General features: G+C 32.2%; 2 protein-coding genes across 2 annotated transcripts in view; one reads left to right on the top strand and one right to left on the bottom strand.

Moving 5' to 3' along the window:
• The window catches only part of LOC128182208 (uncharacterized), a 47188-nt gene extending 42098 nt beyond the window's left edge, over window positions 1–5090 (top strand). The window contains exon 20 of the mRNA XM_052850809.1: window positions 1456–5090. Coding sequence (XP_052706769.1) covers window positions 1456–2933 — 1478 coding nt within the window. The 3' untranslated portion in view covers window positions 2934–5090. The remainder of the gene's footprint in view (window positions 1–1455) is intronic.
• A 1104-nt stretch (window positions 5091–6194) lies between these two features.
• LOC128181469 (short stature homeobox protein 2-like) lies at window positions 6195–18557 on the bottom strand. The gene is made up of 4 exons (XM_052849871.1): window positions 18151–18557; window positions 14433–14638; window positions 10426–10483; window positions 6195–8529 (listed from the first exon to the last, which is right to left on the bottom strand). Exons 1-4 carry the CDS (start codon window positions 18398–18400, stop codon window positions 8219–8221), a joined length of 825 nt encoding a protein of 274 aa, XP_052705831.1. The 5' UTR covers window positions 18401–18557; the 3' UTR covers window positions 6195–8218.
• Window positions 18558–19373: the final 816 nt, after the last annotated feature.

Below are 19373 nucleotides of genomic sequence, written 5' to 3'. Positions count from 1 at the left end.
ATGGCATCTATTTCAAAAGAATAAAATAAGTCGCCAAATGCGTGTACAAGTCTAGTGTTTACTAACGAATACATAATGACTCGTCATATACATGTAAATTCATTCTAAATGTGCTATATGTAATGGAATAAAAATAATTAAGGTTATTTCAATTACCAAATTATATCTCAAAAACAGTGAGACAGAGGGACAACTTAAACTAAATTTCATTCTTATAGAAACCTAGATACCATTTAATCTCAATATTTTCCAATATCATTTTTCCATTTTAAGTATGTGAAGAGGTAAATTTTTAAAAATAATTTGTCAAAGTTTGAAAGTCAAATATTGAGTTACAAGAAAGATACAGAGTTTGAAGTTCTTTGTTATGTAAATAAAGCTTGAGTATTGTTATTGTTATATATGTATGAGTTTCAATCAAATGTTGCTTTTTTGTTGATAATAAATTATGAATCAGTTTGTCTTGTTTGTCACAAATCATTTTCCAATGAAATGGTACTTTCTGTACTTTAATTATTTGTAAACAAATATAAGACTTGAGCGTTGTTTACGTAATAATAATTTCTTGCCTCTGAATCTCGCTGGTAACTTGACTTCTAACATTCAGAGTTTCGTCCCCTTAACCTCTTTCATTACCTGTATAGAATGGCAAACCATTTATGTGAGATAAGTTGCGATACACTTCATTTTGAAAATGTCAAATTCCTTTAGTTATCAGACAAATTGTGCATTTGTGCAAATACTCTTTATGAGAGTCTGAAAGAAAAAAATCACGAATCGCTAGACAATGAAAATAGACACTCGAAATATATGTGTGCACGTTATAGTACTGTCTTTAACCTTTTCTTGTGACAATTACTTATTCGGGACACGTTTTAACGTCAGTTCAAGCTGTGCTCCAAAAATTGAAGATAAGGCCCTTTGAGTTCTGAATGTTATCGTTAACTGCTACCCCTTTGGTCGCGAGTCTACTTTTAAATAAATAATTTATCACCCTGATTCATACATGCATTTATTTGTATCAAATTTGGAACACGAGAAAGGGTGTCATTTAAAAGTTTTGACTCAATTATTAAATCTTGCAAAGGGTAACATTTTGTTTTAAAAAGCATTGGAAAATGTGTAAAAACTGCTGCTCGAATGACTACAAAAGTCCAACAACTGAGGTGTATTTGGATAAATTTGTGAAGTACATCTTCTCGCCAATTCTGTTCATTTTAGGCGTTATAGGACTGGTGATCTTATTTCTCGGTAAGATTCTAAGCAGAACATCTTTCATTTCTTTTTTGTTAAAAGATATACAACTAATATATTTTTCTTTAAGCCAAGACCAATAGATTGACGATATCGGTATCATGACCTTTTATTTTCATGTCGTGCTACAAGTACGTTCATTAAACAATTATTTATTCAGATCTGCATTGCTAAATTTTGTTGTTTTTTTTTAAATTTCAGTTGACAGAATAAAATGCTACGATTACTCTTCACTTGCCTCTTTTGCTAGAAAGGAAGAGGCGGAAGAATTTTGCTGGATAGACTTTTTTGAGGCGACAAACCATAGCAACGTCTGGGTTCCGGAAAACAGTCTTCCACATAAATTATTCCCGGTTTTATTAATAGGAGAATCTGCTTGTGTTCTCCTGCCTATAATCCTTTGGTATTGGTGCTATGGCCGGGGCATCACTGATGACGTCAATTCTATTATAGATCACGTTAACTGTTTAACAGATGCGTATTCGCATTATGATAGAGGGAGACATTTGACAGTTTCAGAAAACCTACATAACCATCTTGATAATTACCTGCAGTTTCTTATATACTGCCTTACCGCCCGAGCACGTTCCACGTTCATCTCTTTTATAGTCAAATGGCTTTGTGTGATCTTTATACTGTGTGGCTGGGTTGTAGGTCATTTTCTGATACATATGGGTTTTAAATTTGAAATTTTCCGAGACAAATTTGTTTGCTTATTCAACACGGATATATCAGGGGTACAGAGTGTAGCAATCTGTACGATACCTACCTCTACTTATCTCAGAGCAGTGTGGTTTATAAATATGGCGGTGACAATAGCTTTAATCATTGCAACAATCGGATATGTAATTGATTCCTGCAGGTCGAAACTTTACGAAAAATCCTTTCTGTACAACTCCGTCCCTGGTTGTATGGATCGACGATTAGCCATGTGCGTCAAGAAGTTTTTTGCCTCACAACATGTGTCTCTTCTTGCAAAATTTTGTGAAATGAACTCTCATCTCTTGTATGATGTTGGAAAATCTAAGACGCTATCCAGGAAGTATGCTCTTCTGGAAGGGATCTCCCCTGGAAGAGAGTCAATGGTGGACAGGCATTACCCCATCATCCAGCCTTACCAACTAGATGAGTTTGTGATTCAGTCTGAATTGCATTACCTAAACGTACAACCTAAAACTACCAAACACGGATACAGTGATAATAAGTTAAAAGAAACAAACGATAACAAATCTGACCCCAAACCCAAGTTCTTTAACAAGCGTAAGAGAAAAGTCAAACCAAAAACCTCACGGCGAAATGGCCAGCTTAGGTATATGCCACCTCACATACTGAACAGAACACTACATAAATTTGGAAGCGAGTCGCCATCTTCATTCCGAGGCCAGAACGAGTCTCCAATCACACACAGGAGTAACCAGACACAGCTCACCCTGGAGGATCTAGAATTCAAAACGTCAACTCCAGAAAAGGGAACACTGTCCAGACAAAGTTTCTTCTTGCCTAGCTTGGAATCTAGCAGGGTGCAGAATAAACATTTCAGACCTGCATACCCATCCAACGTTATCCAACCCTCACAACCTGCTAGTACCCGTACGAGGGAGCTTGATCCTTACGCTTATCGGCTTTACACATCAATTCTAAGAAAGAAAGCGGAAAACATTGCACAGTGGAAACCTTAATAAAAAGTGAAAAAGAAAAGCATGTAAGAGAAATATACACATGTATTAAATATGGTTCAAGAGAAAAAAATATGTCACACTATACTTGAATTTCAAAGTTGTAATTATAATTTTTTTCTTCACAATCACAAAGGGACAGTAAAGATTTTAGAAGGCATCAACTGATATGATAAGCTACTATTATAAGGAAAGTGTTTCGATTTTGACCTTTTATTAAGATAATTATTCAATATACAAACTTTGTAAAATAAGATAGATAGATACTAGATAGATAGATAGATAGATTATTGCGTTTTTATTATTCAACTAGTTTATACCTCATTTTTAATTAGCATAACCTATCATGACAATGTGATTAAATGTTTTGTCGTATTGAAGTACGGTTATGATTGAATAACATATTGGATTTTTTTAATTGTAAGTTACACTATATATTAATAAATATTTAAATATTTAATACAGATTCGTTTCATTGGTATAGACAGACGTTATGAGTAAACGGCACTGAATCATATCTATCTAATTTTATTGCGTTCATTGTATCATTACTATATTACTAATCAATGCACTTGAATTTCAAACATGATATTATTTAGGTCTAACTTGATTTCATAAGAACATGAATGTATTGATTCACATTTCCAATACTATTGTATACATTTCATGAACTTCTCGTAATGTCTAAAAAAAAAAATCCGAACGTATTTTCAAAAGAAGTTTGTGTTGTAGTAAATATTAGAATTATTTTATTTTACTAAAGAGCGTCAAAAGTCAATTTGTTGTAGACTTGTCTATTTGCTTGTTGGCCATTTAGTTATGTTGTGCCTGAAAAATCAGTACATGTTACATGTACTTGAAGTACCAGCATCAATTTCAACCTGCGTGGTGCGAAAACTTAAGTTCCACCCTGAGAAAAGACAACTGTCTTTAGTTTTGGTGCGAAAATCTAAGTCACACAATATATACTAAACGACAACTGTCTTTAGTTTACAAAATAGCTCAAAAACTTTCACATCACAACAACAACATTTTTTAATTCAGAGACTTTTAAATGGTTTTTATGTTGTTGTTTTTTTTATACCTTGTGTATATCTCTGATTATTCCAAACAACTTGGCAATGCTAGTGAAACAACTTACAAACACGCTGTTTTATTCAACTGCTATAGGACATTGTTTCACTTCATTACAAATACGACAAAGAGATTGAATTAAGATACTAAAATCGCCATTTAACCTGTGCATATTACACAAACTATCACATTTAAGAGGGATAATTAGCTTTGTAAATGAACCCCAAGGCGCGATTTTATCACTACATATACTCAACAATTTCTTCGACGATAAAACATTAGCCAGATTTGATTTGATTATCCGGATTGCTAATCGAGTTACACCATACTGCCAGTGTCTTTGCAACTCTCAAAGACGCTTTAGCAGTATTCTAAGGTGCTATCGAATACCGAATTTTCTATTTGATAAAAAGAGTATTAGATCAATTATTACTTTCCCATGAATCGCGAGAGATGACTTTCTTCTTTTTTTTTTTAAAGTGAGAAAATGTTCTCTGTTTAAACACTGATAACAGAATTTTAACACAATGAGTATACTTTTGACTCCGTTTTCAGAGACAGTCCAACCTTCCATTATCTCTAGTTTATACGTAATATTGAAATATTTATCACTAAGAGTGTTTTAGTTTTGTATTAGGTGTTCTCGTTTCTTATTTTAAGTAATCTTACAGATTTTAATGCATTCATTTCTATTAAAAGTGAGAAAATTTACATTAAGCCTAACATTAGAAAACTGCTAATCAAAGGAATCTGATGTTTTTAAAAAATCCCACAAATTGGAACAATGCGTACTCTTAGAATGTTAATTTCATATGCCTTAGAAGCACATGTACATTTATTTATCAAATGGTCCTTAGTGTATTACATAAAAGCGCGTATGGTGAAATTGTGTTAAGAGCAGTCGATTGTGTTTATAGTAAGTGAATGGAGTGTCATATATCTTTTAACGAAAAATAGAAATAAACGTGTTCTTCCATTGTCAATGTCTGTTTATGAATTTTAAATCTTGATTATCTTGTGTATCTTGTTAATCTTGTTTATGAATTTTAATATCTTAAAGTATTTCCTTTCCAAAAGAAGTTTATAAATCAACTCTTGAAATATGTATGATATATGTAGTCGTTAGTTATAATTATGCCTTTCTTCATGCGATTCCCGTTGCCGACCATCGTCTGAATACTCTATGACACTAAACAAAACGTTTGAAAAAAGTGACAAACTGTATATAAGCGATATAAATATTATTTACAAAGAATTCGAAAATGCAGGTACAATTTTTCTAGGGAAAATTATATTTAAAATGAAGGCAGCATAGGTTTTGTAGAGTACTGTGTACAACTTTTTTTCTTTGAAGTACCGTAATTTTCCAAACTTGGACGATTAAGTATATTTGTGATTAATTTGCATCCTCAGTAATTTTGAAAGAAAAAAAACGCTTATAAGCTCTCTCTCTCTCTCTCTCTCTCTCTCTCTCTCTCTCTCTCTCTCTCTCTCTCTCTCTCAATGTTGCAAGTGATCTGTTCCGTTTATATGTACAAATTCGTTCCTGTGGCAATGTAAGCAACATAATGAGGCATAATGTTGTCATGGTCATTTAATAACTGTAACTCCAAAGAAAGAATAGTTATTTATGTATGAATATATGTATTTATGTGTAATAAAGTTTGGAATCAGTAATAATATATAGAGTGCATGTAATTGAACAAAATATCAATTTTGATAACTGAATTCAATTTAAAAAGGATTGCTGACCTCTAACTCCCATTAAGAGTATACTATGATGTATTTTTACCTTTTAATGTCATTTTAGATGTCTGTATCAATGACTGATATTTTGGATTGTAAATTATGGTGTGTTTTTTTTTCTCTTTTAATTGTATTGTTACAATATTTCGGTATCCATGTTATTAATGTACAGAAACGGTTCAGTCGGAAATTCTGGCTGAAATCTGACTCAGGAAAAAAATCAGGAGAGAAAATCATCAATATTAATTTTTCAAATTATGATCATAATTTCTGACGCCAAGAAGAAAAAGTTAGACTGAAAATGAAGTGAAAATCGAGAAACCACAAATTCATTTCTGCCGATGGTTTATTAGGCACTCCTGTGGGAAAGAATTCATTATTCATGATAATTTTTGACAACTTTTATGAATTATTTGGTCTCGTATTTATGGCCATAAAGCCCAGTTATCAACCACAAACATTATCCAAAATGTATATTCACACAAACATGAAAACATTGGGTGCTAATCGCATCATACTGGAATACACGACAAATTAGTTATATAATAATCAACTTAGTTTTTCTTCCCAAATTTTTCATTGCTCATCTCGAATAACATTCGCTGTGTTTCTGATATTAATCACAACAGTGTCACTCCATTTACAGAAGTGAAAATGATATTATTACTCTCAGTTAATATGATTTAAATGTTGAGCGAATGGATGAAGAGGCGTGCATTTGGCGTCTTGTCACCATATAAAATTAAACCTGTTATGCGATACGTGTACAAATGAATGCGGAGTTTGCTTCATAAATCATTAATGTTAAACCTTGTCCAACAAAAAAAAACACCAAAAAACGAGATGCTCACTCGCTCGGATTTGCAAGTCAATCAATAGTTATTTATGTTGACGAATTGGTGGAAGAGTTTGATATGCGAGGATAATGGCTGGGGTATATTAAAATACACCATGTCATAATTGGCATATCAAAGTTACACAGACATTGCAACGTGTAATAAAGGAAATGCTGGCCATCATTATAAAACAATACTTCGTTACTACAGGGTCCAGTTACCGGGCCTCTTTATGAATTTATTAGGCATATTAGTCGCTGAACCATTATCTTTCATTATATTCTACTTAAAGCCACAGGGCGATATTTACATGTAATAAAAGCAGACATTTCTCTCATATTGAAGCAGTGTTTCGACAGAGCCGGACTTACACACATGTTTAGGCAATTTGATCGTTAATATTTTATAAGATAATGATACGATCACACGAGGAGACCGACGTCATCTACTAAACGCCATCATCCCTTCAACACGAGTCAAACATCAATATTGTCAAAACGTAATATGTATTTATTACTATTACCTCAAAAGACATCAACCTTTAAAATTTATATGCCACTGCAATTGTACAACACAAAGCAAGAAATTCAAGTACATTTGAAGAAAAAATGGTATTTTGTATTTTGTATTTTACTTTTATTCATTCATCATATGCAGGTCGGTTTTTTAAATGTCATAAATATTTAAAGAAAAAAACCCAGCAGGATTATTTTATATTTTATTAAGATGATGTTGTTATGCTTTTGGTATAGTACATGCGAGTTTATAATTATAAAATAACGAAAAACCTAGATTAAGTCAATAACGAAATGATTTTTTTTTCAGTATGATCACAGATTTCTTTCATTGAAAAATGCATTCATTAAAGTTTCTTTTTGTGTAAAAAAAAAAAAAAGAAGAAGAAAGAATATAAATCCGGACGCTCTGTCTAACAGTCTTTATTGTCGGTTTATTAATAAATGGAAACGATGTCATTTGTTAATAAAAATCGTAAAGAGTACAGTAGAGAATGCTGATTCATTTTCATTAAACAATACCAAGACTTGGTCGGCAAAAATTGTCAGCAAGAAATAAAAGATAAGCAATTATAATTGCCCCTTTGTTGAGGAGGCTGGATGGTAAAAAAAAATGGCCATCAGATCTACCTAATATTTTAAGATATGATTTAGTTGAGCAATAAACTATTATTTAGTAAAGAAAAAACCCATATATTTTACCTTTTAAATTCGGGTCTTTTTCTATATTTTAATATCGAGCTCTTCTTTTAAAGAAGATCAAAACAGTCTAAAACTGGTCACGACCATCGAACCCTTTTAAGTGAACTTAGTAATCCACATCAACATTCTTTATACAGATTAATCTACAAAAACATCCTCCATGTAAATGATGATTTTTGATAGTAAGAGTAGAAAACTAGCTTTTTCGCTTCTATATACATCTATCAAGATTGTAATTTGCCAAAAAATAGCAGTTTAAAAACAAGAACAAACACTATAGAACAAGCTTGAGAACTTGATAAAGCCATATTTGTATACTAAGCATTAAAAAAAACAATACTTTGAAACATGTTTTAAAGAACAAATGCTATTTTTAATTTACAGCGTGTCTGACAGGAATAAAAAGATTTCTTTTTTAAATACCAAGGGACGCTAGATGTTGTCTAGCTTTCAGCCTCAGATCCGCTATGCTAGAGTTTTTGTTTGACTTCAAGCTGGTGTCGTGCAAGGAAGCGTAATTTAGGGCGGCGGCGTAGTGGTGATGATAGAGGAGCAGAGGGTGGATAGGCTGGTGCGCATGCCCAGGATTGTGAAGTGAGTAATACGGTAAAAATGGCGATATTGGCGGCAAGCGCTCCACGGGCTCGCGAATAGGAGGCATTGTGACGTATGGGGTCATTCTACAGGCATCCAGTGGGGTACCTTGGGCTTGGATAAGTAATCCCGCTGCAAATAGGAAATACAATAGCTATTGGAAAAAAAATCAAATAAACTCTCCATGAGCTGAAATATAAAAAAAAAATTCTTGTATATAATTTATAGATCTATATTTTGAATGATTACCCGTGAGTTGAGCTTCCACACTTCAACAATTGATATCGGCTTCAAAGTTTGTATTGCAACAACGAATATCAAATAATGAATTGATTTCGCAATTAATCATAATCTGGCGAAGCATTGGGCCAATAATTGGCTATTGCGGAAATGTTTACTCTAAATATGCGGAGATCTGACAGAAATTATTAGGCGCGGAATCTGACGGGATATTCCTAATGAACTCAAATACGTTAATCTTCGGGCAGGCTATCTTTTTTATGTTTAACTAATTTGCAACCCAGTTCTATTCACTTGCCTCTAATAAGACCAACGCAGACGACAACGAAACTTTCAATCGACGGCCATTCGCAGACGGATCAGAGGTCACGTGTTTTTTTGAAAGAGAAAGGTTCGGGGTTTCGTTATACCATGTTTTTCCGCAATAGTTAAATATTTGCTGACGTCAATTTATCACCATGAGCACCATTCAAATTTGTAATACTGGTTTCCATTGTCAATAAGTCCTGGTTCTTCGTTTATTATTTGTTCATTGCCGCTTCCAATGAAATAAATTATACAGCCAATTTTCGGAACCGTCATATATCAAGAACCCCGTTTCGGCAAAAATAATTCAATTTCTCCAAATAAACTCTTTCTGTTGATATTTTGGTTTATCACTGCCAACAATTTGTAGTTAATAATTGTGTTTTTAGACGTTGGGTGATAATAATAAATCTCAATTTTATAAGAACATTGAAAACAAATCAAGAAATCAAGAGAGTCAAAAAGAGGCCTCAAAATTAATCGATTGTGAAAGAAGAAGTCTCGGAGATGATTATATATTTTTTTTCTGGCAATCTGATACACATTCTTTTGTTATCCATTTCATTAAAACTTAACTGCGGGTTATTTTCCCTACATCAGGATCATCAGTTTGAATGGACATCTTTAGGACATCATTCAAATATTTTTTTTCTGAATTAAATGCAAATACATTTAGAAAGTGGGTCTATTAATATACAGTGTCCTTTCTGTAGAGTGAAGTTTTCTTCAGCAATGTAAAGTAATGATGTAGATAAATTCATCATTTAGTAAAAAGGTACATATCTTGTTTTGTACTAATACTAGCATACCATTTTAACGCGCATTTCTACTACAATTTTGGCGAATTATTTTTAGAAGTCAGATATTTTAAACATGTTACATTTAACAGTTTTATAAAATTCTGAAGGAAAATTTATTTGTAGGCTAGTATGTCTTTTCCTGAATCTTTATTTATTATAATACGATTTAACTAAAAGAAGACATTATTCATGTGTATAGATAAAGCACTCCAATAGATGTTTGGCAATGGCGGATAGTGCATCACATAGGAATAATCTAACAACTTTAGATATACAAACAATAAAGAAGGTCCGTATGCAGCGATTAAAACTGATCAAGCGCATTGGTCATTAAGACATCCTTAAATATGTCCATATCGGACAAAACCTCTGACTACCTTGTCGATTTCTAAGCAGTCGAAACACTTCGTTACCCCTTTTCACTTAATTCATCACATATTGAACGAATGAAGAAAGCCAATTGGCAAATTGATCAAATTAGCCCAAGAAAAGCTGTGCAAATTAGTATTGATTATATTAGCGTCACAAGTAAATCCTATTGAAACTATCTTCTCAATTAACGTGATTTGTACCCTATAATAATATAATCGCGATCCGAGACTTCTGAAATACAAGATGTCTTTTGGCTACTAATTTTGTGCGACATCTTCTCTAATTATTTGGACCCTCTATAATTTCCTACCTTTTTGCATTTGACTTTCTTGTTTTCTGCATTTCGCTCTTCTGTTCTGAAACCAAACCTGGAAAAATGCAAAAAGAATTGTATTAATTTTTGGGGGGTCAGAACAATTCAATTGTAATGATTTTATTGACAAAACAATACACTGACGAAAACTGTAAATTCATAAAATTTGCTCGTATTTTCACATATGAAAGACAATTTGGTATAAGAAAAAGTATGCTATTTTTGACATTTTGTCAAAGAAAAAATTTCATTCTGTGGGGGGAAAAATATTATACTGTTGACAATTTTGTTGCATATATTATTCTGTGGAGAAAAAAATCTTTTACTGTCGATTTTGTGTAAAGAAAAACTATTCTGAGGAAAAATTTTATTTTCGCGAATATGAAATTCTTTTTTTTTTTAAATCGTACGCTTTCTACAGGAGTACGACGAATTCCAAACAGCACCAAGGTTCCAAAAGAAGAATTCAAACTACCATTCTCATATTTACTGTGCGTTTATCAAAGGGGATTTCTAATTTCTTCTTCATTGGTAAAATATTACATTTTCTATGATTTCCGACAATCATTATGTCGATTCAATTAAATAGACGCCTCTTTTCCATTCTTTCAGTTGGGAATCCCACACCGAGGATTTTCACCACCTAAATTATCTGAAACATACGAGAACCATTTCCTAACACAATGGAACTGATTAAAGCGATTAGATGAAGCTGTTAGAACGTCAGTAGCGACGGCTACTTTTTCACTTCATCTTCCGTTGACGTCCCGAAGGAGGGTTGCCCTCCATTTTAGAAAGGAATTTAGACTTGAATTACTTTCGCTATTTTAAATCAATGCTTATTTTTTATCAAAGTAAATTAATTTACAATGAATTGTTGCATAACATATTTTTTTTTTCATCTTGGAAATGTATGGACTTAGAAGTGTGTCTGACTCCCTTGAAATTCTATATTATTTAATGTAGATAAAATATAGAATGAATAATTTATTACTTATCTGAAAACAATTTTTTGGCAGCGAAAAAAGCAAAAGGACCAAATAAAATCTATTAAAAGCAAATATTATTCGAAAGCCAAACTGGCGCAGTAATTCACTATTAAGAAAATCAGATGATAATTGAAAAAAAAAAATAAAACGTAACTAAGAATCAATATTTGGTCCATACGCAGTTAAATCATGTGTACGTGCTTCAAGTAAACGAGATTGGCGGTTTCAAAAGGTTTCAATAGGCCATTTTAAATTATGGCTAAAGACATCATGTCTAAGATTTTAAGGTAGATCTGATGGTTAATTTGTTGACCATTCAACCTCCTTAAGAGAATTATATATTTTCCTAATACTACGAATCGAATTTGTAATGTATGGTCCAATACATTTCATCAACGGCTTTTAATCATACAAATTTTTTAAAATTATATGAATATAATTAATAAGGAATCATTCTTTGAATATTATGAGGTGATCAAATACGGCCAGGCGTAAACAAAGCTATCATAGCCCTTCAGGCTTTATTGGGTTTGATCACTCCAGACCGTATTTGATCACCTCATAATACACAAAGAATTATTCTTTATTCTTTGAATTTATATCTAAAGATTGTTCTTTAAGGTTATGAAGCGAAAATAACTTAGTAAATTTTTATTGAACGAAATCAGTAACCGTTTTAATGTTTACGTTTAATTTCTGGGGAGGTATATACAAGACCCAAAAATTAAAAATACTTGTTGGAGACGAGAGATATTTAGCTGTTTTGTGGACTTCAACAACCCCATTTTCTTCCACCATAATGTTGCCTTTTGCCATTGACGTTTTAAGACTGCAGTCACGTGACGCCTTTCAACCATTGACATTGCATCATGTGTCTTTGAATGTGCTAGTAGATATTAGGGAAAATTATTATGATAGATTTTGGCATCCTGTCTTTAAAAACACCTTTCACACTTTATAATTGCATTCTTTAATGAAGAAGTTTTAAAATGCTCGCATTCTGCAAATTCTTACTTATTCACTAGATATGACAAAACTGTCCACAATATACACGCTATTTATTTAAATAGTGCCTGTTTGGGATGGTAACAGTTGAATTTGACACCCTGAGTAAACCACTGTCAATCACGGACTTGCATTTGAATTAAAAATTGGCATTAACCCACATGTAATGGCGTAAATAAATTCGATGAATATCATTTATCCAAAAACTACATGATAATTATAACTTGTTAAGCATACTAATTTATTGGATATCATCCTTTCTGTACCTTATCTTTAAACTTCTGAAAGTTTCAGACAAACTCAGGCCTTTAAACATTGAATCATTATATTATGAAAGATATAGTCTCATAGCTGCGCTAGTGTGTGCATACAAATTAAATGTATATACACACCGCTGCAGTTATGAGACTTCTAGTATATCTTTCAAAAAATAATGATTTAAAGCTTATGTTTACATTTTTTTTTCACTCCTTGCCTTGTCTGCAAATGTGACGTTTATCTTAATTAAGAATCCTTTTCTTTCCTAAGCATGTAAATGGAAGAGCCACTGCAACAGTTACAATCATGAACTTTGATTTTCGCTTGTGACGTTCCATTTCACAGCGTTTAATAAAACTCGTAATTTTAATTTTAGTACTCTGTGTGTGTTACAGTGTTATAACTGCAATAACTTTCCACACACTTTACATGCAAAAAATATGTGGAATGTTAATATAGTGTTGTAACTCCGGTAGCTATACACATACTTTACGTGCAAAATATGTGGAATGTAAATATACATGTAAAAAGATATCTAAAAATTTTGTATCTTTTTTCTATCGACGCGGATTTCATTTTAAGTTGGAAATTTTAAAAGACAAAACCCTTCTACTAAAGTAAAACAAAGGTATTCCACGTCAAAGTGTAATGATTTCACCATACAAAAATCTAACACAACTGTCTCCCAAGTGCAGATTGTCAACACATGCCATTACTTTTTTTCTTTTTAAAAAAAATAAAGAAAAGAGAAATCATCTATCTCATAAAAAGAAATATTATTTAAAGTCAAATGCCCGTATTTGTTAATTCTAAAATAGATTTTTTTTGTCTACAGATAGATGTAGTAAACAATGGCATAGACTGATTAAAAGAGCTCGGCCTGACGGCATCTTCCCTCCTTGTATTGACACTCTGACAGACATTTTTTGGTCTTTCCCTGCTCGGTGATGCCAACTCGGGAATTTCACCCATCGATTCTCTCCTCGTAAAAAAAGAGGTTAAAAACTAACATTTACTACGACGATCAATCTGCGCTTTAATTACCTTAATTAAACTTTTTTATCAAATATCTTTGAATGTCAATTCCGGAGACACGGCAGGGCAAGGATAAGGGTGAGGCGTTCAAAGTTATGTTATTCAATTAGGGATATTGGGAACCAAAATTTCTCAGGGGAATTCCAGGCCTAACTTGATCGCTGGATTGAAAGATACAGATGACAATATATCTCAATAGAAAGTATTTTAGTGGCAGTATTTTAGGATTTTCCCGTTCGCTCAGTCAAAGTTTACAAATACGTATCTAATTTGTGTGATGTCATGAGTCTGAAAATTTAACCTCACTTTGCTTGGTTTTATTTAACTCTTTATATTTCAATGTAGATGGCTTTCACTTTATAAAATTTCTTGCAGAATCTTTAAAAGAACTTTAATTCATCAAAAGCTGCGATACATTATCCGGCGCCTTCATCAAATTTATCCCCGCCTTTGTTTTCGATTAGAAAACATTCATTTCATTTCTTGTTTAAAGTAATTTGTTTTTATAATTGATTTATAAAAGTAATAATTTTTTTAATTCATTTTTTCTAAAATATTTTTTTTCATTTTAGTCTATTTCTCAATGTTTTTTATTAAATAGTCTAGTTATTATTTTTTTTTAATTTATTTTTTTTTCATCCTTTAAGGTATTTTTTTTTTGGGGGGGGGAGCTTTCACTTGGAAAATCGTGGCACAAAGCATCTGTGTAGATCTTACTTGCACTCTGGCCTCCGATAATCCCAGTCTTTGGCTGAGTTCCTCTCTCATGAAAGCATCTGGATAATGAGTCTCATCAAAGAGTCTCTCCAGCTCGTTCAGTTGTTCCAGGGTAAAGTTCGTACGACTTCTCCTCTGTTTTAGCTTTGGGTGGTCCCTCTCTTCACCGGAACCGGAAGTTGCGTGTCGTTCAATCACAGCAGATTCTGGAATATCGGTTCATTTACATTAATCATTTAATATGACAACTTCATAACTTGTCTACATCTCTTCGAGGTTTTTTCAATCAAACATGAATTTTGATTTGGTGCTCATCTAAATTGAGCTAAAAGAACAGTATGAATCGAACCCACAAGCCGAGAAGAAATATTTCTTTCCTATGTCATAACCCGCTACAAAAACTTAGCGGGTTATGACATAGGAAAGAAATATCGTATGGAATAGCAGAACAAAGCTATGCAGCCATTCAAACAGGAAAGGTTCTGACCATTTGTTTGATGGCGGCGGTGTTTTTATCTTTAAATCTGCATTTTTGTTAAAAAGTACCCCCCCCCCCCGATAAAAAAAAAGATTAGTTTCCAAATACTATCATAGATAAGGTGCACACTTATGACACAATTACAACAGATTGTTTTTTTATTACTTTTTTAATAATTATGCCATATCATTATTAATAACATTTGTTTACTTGCATTGTTTACTATATAGAATTTTTCCTTAATAGTCGAATTTCCTTAGTTGATATTGTTAAGAGAAAGAAAAAAAAATTCCTAAATTTTGGGCTTTTCATATTTATAATAATCGGTCTGTCCACTTGGTCTTGAAATTATTTCCAATTACATGAAAATTGCTGCAAGAGTCGCAAATCCGTTCTTGTCATTTCCTAATTCTATAGAAAAATTGGCAAGAATTTAGTCGGTAAGTCTTATTTGAGTTGTCGAAAATTAGCCAGCCTTCCGTCTTAAATTACTAACGATTCTTAAAATATGAGAATTACCGTCTCTTTCCCTTTATGCCAATGTCGATACCCTATACTTTAAAAATTATCCCCGAGGCTCAGCACATGCCAAAAGTGGAAGGTTTCTTTCTACATAGGCCATTTTCTTGGTTCCCAGTCGAAAGTTGTAAAATCACAATCATTCATAAGAATACCACAGTGATGATTTTTAAAATTTTATCATTAAATATGTATCTTATTCAACTTTACAATTATGTGTAGAAATTTCATGCTATGAAATAAACATGTTAAAAATGGACAAAGTAAATATTAAGTTTACAAACTTGCATATATGACAAAAGATTAGATTTTGATGTACATGTATATATCATTTGGTTATTTAATTTAATTAAAAATCTAGATTAAATGAGATTTAATTTTATTTTATCTCTTCCCTAAAAATACGGCTATTCATGCGCATTGCTTTGCTGATCACAAAAAACAAAATTATAGATTTTGATTCTAAATAAGACTTTGATCTAATTAATGAATTGAAATTTGGAGAAGTTAAATGACTGCCTTCTGCTAATCACAAACCGGATAACGAATGTATCAAAGAAATCCTTGGGTTACACAAGCGAGGACGTCTCATTTTCAATTATATGGTCTTTTTGCATATGGCGCTCTCTAACGCCATCAGAAACAAAATTCAAAGATAAATTGCCAGGAATTAGACTGAATGGAGACTAAATTATACCTTACTCTAATGAAAGTTCACGATACAAAATAACTTTGAATTAAGGAATGTTTTTGAGACATTACTGGAAATCTTCAAATTGTTATATAAATTATCATTATTTTTACCGTGTATCAAATTTTTTTCATCTGTGTTTAATTTTTTCAAGTTTTTATTGTTGAATATGCAACAAATAACCAAATGTGCTCGCCATTGCAACTTTCATCCATCTACATCTTAAAAGGAATACTATAAAAAATAAATATAGACGAAGAATTCGATTTCTATAAATAAATCAACGTTGATAAAACAAACATGGTCATAAATTTTGCAGAACACCCGCTTTGTACATGGTTTCATCATCACCAATTAGTCATATTATGTAAAATCATTATGTTATGTAAATCAGAATTGAATTGGAATTACAATTATTTAAATAACAGTAATCTGCGGAAATACAGAGTTCAACTAAATATTGGTTAAGCCACATGGGTTATATAATTCCACAGCAGCTCTTTTGCATATTTATTTTTGACTTTGATAGGTATTAATATTTATGAAATAGAGGGTCTAGGCAGCTACTCATAATCTTGATTAAAGGCATACAATATTAACTATTTAGTGACCCTTTGATGCATACACGTGTAGCAGTCTGCACCGGCGAGCAAATTAATTGCATCTTTGGTCGCAAGAGATGTTAAATTAGCAATAGCATTGAAAGTTAACCATTAATCTACAAGAGGTAGTTACAAAGCTTGTGATGATATTTAAATCCATTTTGAATAATTCAGTGATTAGCTCCTACCCTCTAGTGGATTTAGAAATTGAATTGGCAAATATAGGTAATTATCTTTCGTTAGCTAAGTTTAAGATACGATTGCATCCAAAAAACAATTTCTAAAGGAAAAAAAATATTACCTTGACTTTCTTTTTGAAGCTTAAGACATAAAATGTAAGAGGTAATAATTTAATGTAACGACTGTAGTCCCCCCCCCCCCTTCCACTGTATTGAGAGTTATGTCAACCGATATTCCGTAAATCCTTTGAAATATTTATTCGGAAATTGAAAGATTGTATATGTACTAATGATGTTGAAAAAAAAAATCAACAAAATAAATTATTGAGTGAGGTTAAAATCACTCGAATGAGAATTGTTTTACTTCCTGAATATTAATGATAATGTTGAGCCTGAAAGGAGTATAGAGGGCAGAATGAACGGTACGTCAGAGAGAAAAGTGTCAAGTTGTAAGTTTTTATAATATAAAGTGATAATGTACGCACAACATTTACAATATGACAACTATTTCCCCCCGCGCAGTTAATCCAATATACAACGATGTAAATATGGAGGGTCTGTTGATCTGTTGTTTTTATTTAAAGGAATTTTAAAATTATATATTTATCTTTAATCATTTTATCATGGCAATTTCATCAAGTGTCCATCAATGACATTGACATTCAATGACATGTCAAAAAGACAACAAAAATACAAAACGTTGCAATATAAGACAAAATGTTTCAACTCTTAGACATGTATTCTGTATACAAAATTTGTGGACTTTTCAAGTATACAGAATACAAATTATTGACTTAACATCTATAACATTTTAGAAAGTTTACAAAATTCGGACGTATTACTTTGAAAATTAATGTTTTAAATACGAATGTTCTGAATATCAAAGTTGTTCTTATTAGTGAATAGACACGTTGCTTTCGTTATTTGGAAAACAGATGTCGTTGAGCTATATTCGATGAAGCATTTGGTTATTGCCAAAATATAAATATATACTTTTCTGCAAAAAATAATTCAAACCCCCCCCCCAAAAAAAACAAAAAACAAAAATTGAAGAAATGAAAATAAAAACTAAACAATATATAAATCTCATGTGATATGATAAAAATAACCATGCACTACCTGACACCTTCTATAAGATAGTTTAGTTTTCTGTTGGATATTTAACTGAATTTCAGGAAGGAAAGAAACGTTTTTGTATTTCAAAGGCGATATTGCAAATAGAAGGAAAAAAGAGAAAGAATTCACTTACCGTTGTCCGAGTCCTCTGAGCAGTCGATGGTTTCCGTTTTGGGGGGTGAGCTGGGTTGTTGTGGGTCGTCGTTTTTCGAGGACCTAATCTCTGGGCTCTCACTCCTTTTTCGGATCCTTAGGTCGGTGGGTTCCGGTGAAGACTCATATTCTTCCTCTACCTTACAAGGTAAAGACCCCAACGACTCCGATAAATTTGTCACGCTGTCTTTAACAAAAGATTTTGACACGAATTCTGTTAATCCCTCCATCTTTCTGAAATTCTAACTGCCATATGCAGGGTTTGTCATCTAAGGTTGAGTCCTCCTTAATGCTTATTTAATTTATCATTACAAACCTTTTTTTTAGTTTTATTTCTCTCATTCTAAAAGACGGCCTTGATTAATTTTTATACGGCAGTTTGTATTTTCCTTCAACGTTGCAGAAGCATTAGACTTCCGAGTTGCTGATTGGATGCTATCGGATTTGGTCGGAACTTTAGGGGCGGTCTGAGAAAACATGTGATTTTATTTTGTTATCTAAAGACCGCCATTATACAAGTCATATTGCCTTCGCGGAGGGACTCCTCGCATAGTGTGTAATGGTTCTCAAAACATTCATTGCATCTGTGTTTTGGTGGCATAAATGTATAATTCAACAATCTATCGTTTTGGTTAAAAGAAATATAACTTACGCGATGCTAGAAATTCTAATGAATGCTGTCTTGCGTAATTTCGGTATGGCTAATTTAAAAACAGTCTACTGTAGTACAAAAAAGTCATTATAGTATTTGGGAAGCCTCATAACTGGTGTCAGTTCTTTGCATGTATGTAATATCCCTATCAAATATTAGCTTCGTGACTGAATAAGATATACTTCTCTGACAGTATGTAAAAAAAGACCACATATTACAACATTGACTTCACACAGAAAGATTATCAGAGAAATAAAATAAGAAAAAAGCTAATTAAGGTGACAGAACTACTGTATCCTAGCCGCGTATACGTGTATCATGTGACAACGTTACTCAAATCATTTAACAGTAAACAGTAAAGAGAGTCTTGTATAATTATGAAACTATATATTTAGATCCTAACATCATTTTATATATATATATATATATATATATATATATATATATATATATATATATATATTAAATGTTTGGAGCCTGTCATCATGTGACATTAAAGATGCCATTTATTGGAGACTGACATCATGTGACCTCTATGATACCAATGTTTA

Source organism: Crassostrea angulata, chromosome 4 (assembly GCF_025612915.1).
Source record: "Crassostrea angulata isolate pt1a10 chromosome 4, ASM2561291v2, whole genome shotgun sequence".
NCBI lineage: Eukaryota > Metazoa > Mollusca > Bivalvia > Ostreida > Ostreidae > Magallana > Magallana angulata.
The sequence above is the reverse complement of the archived record's forward strand: the minus strand, read 5'-3'. Positions and strand labels throughout refer to the sequence as shown.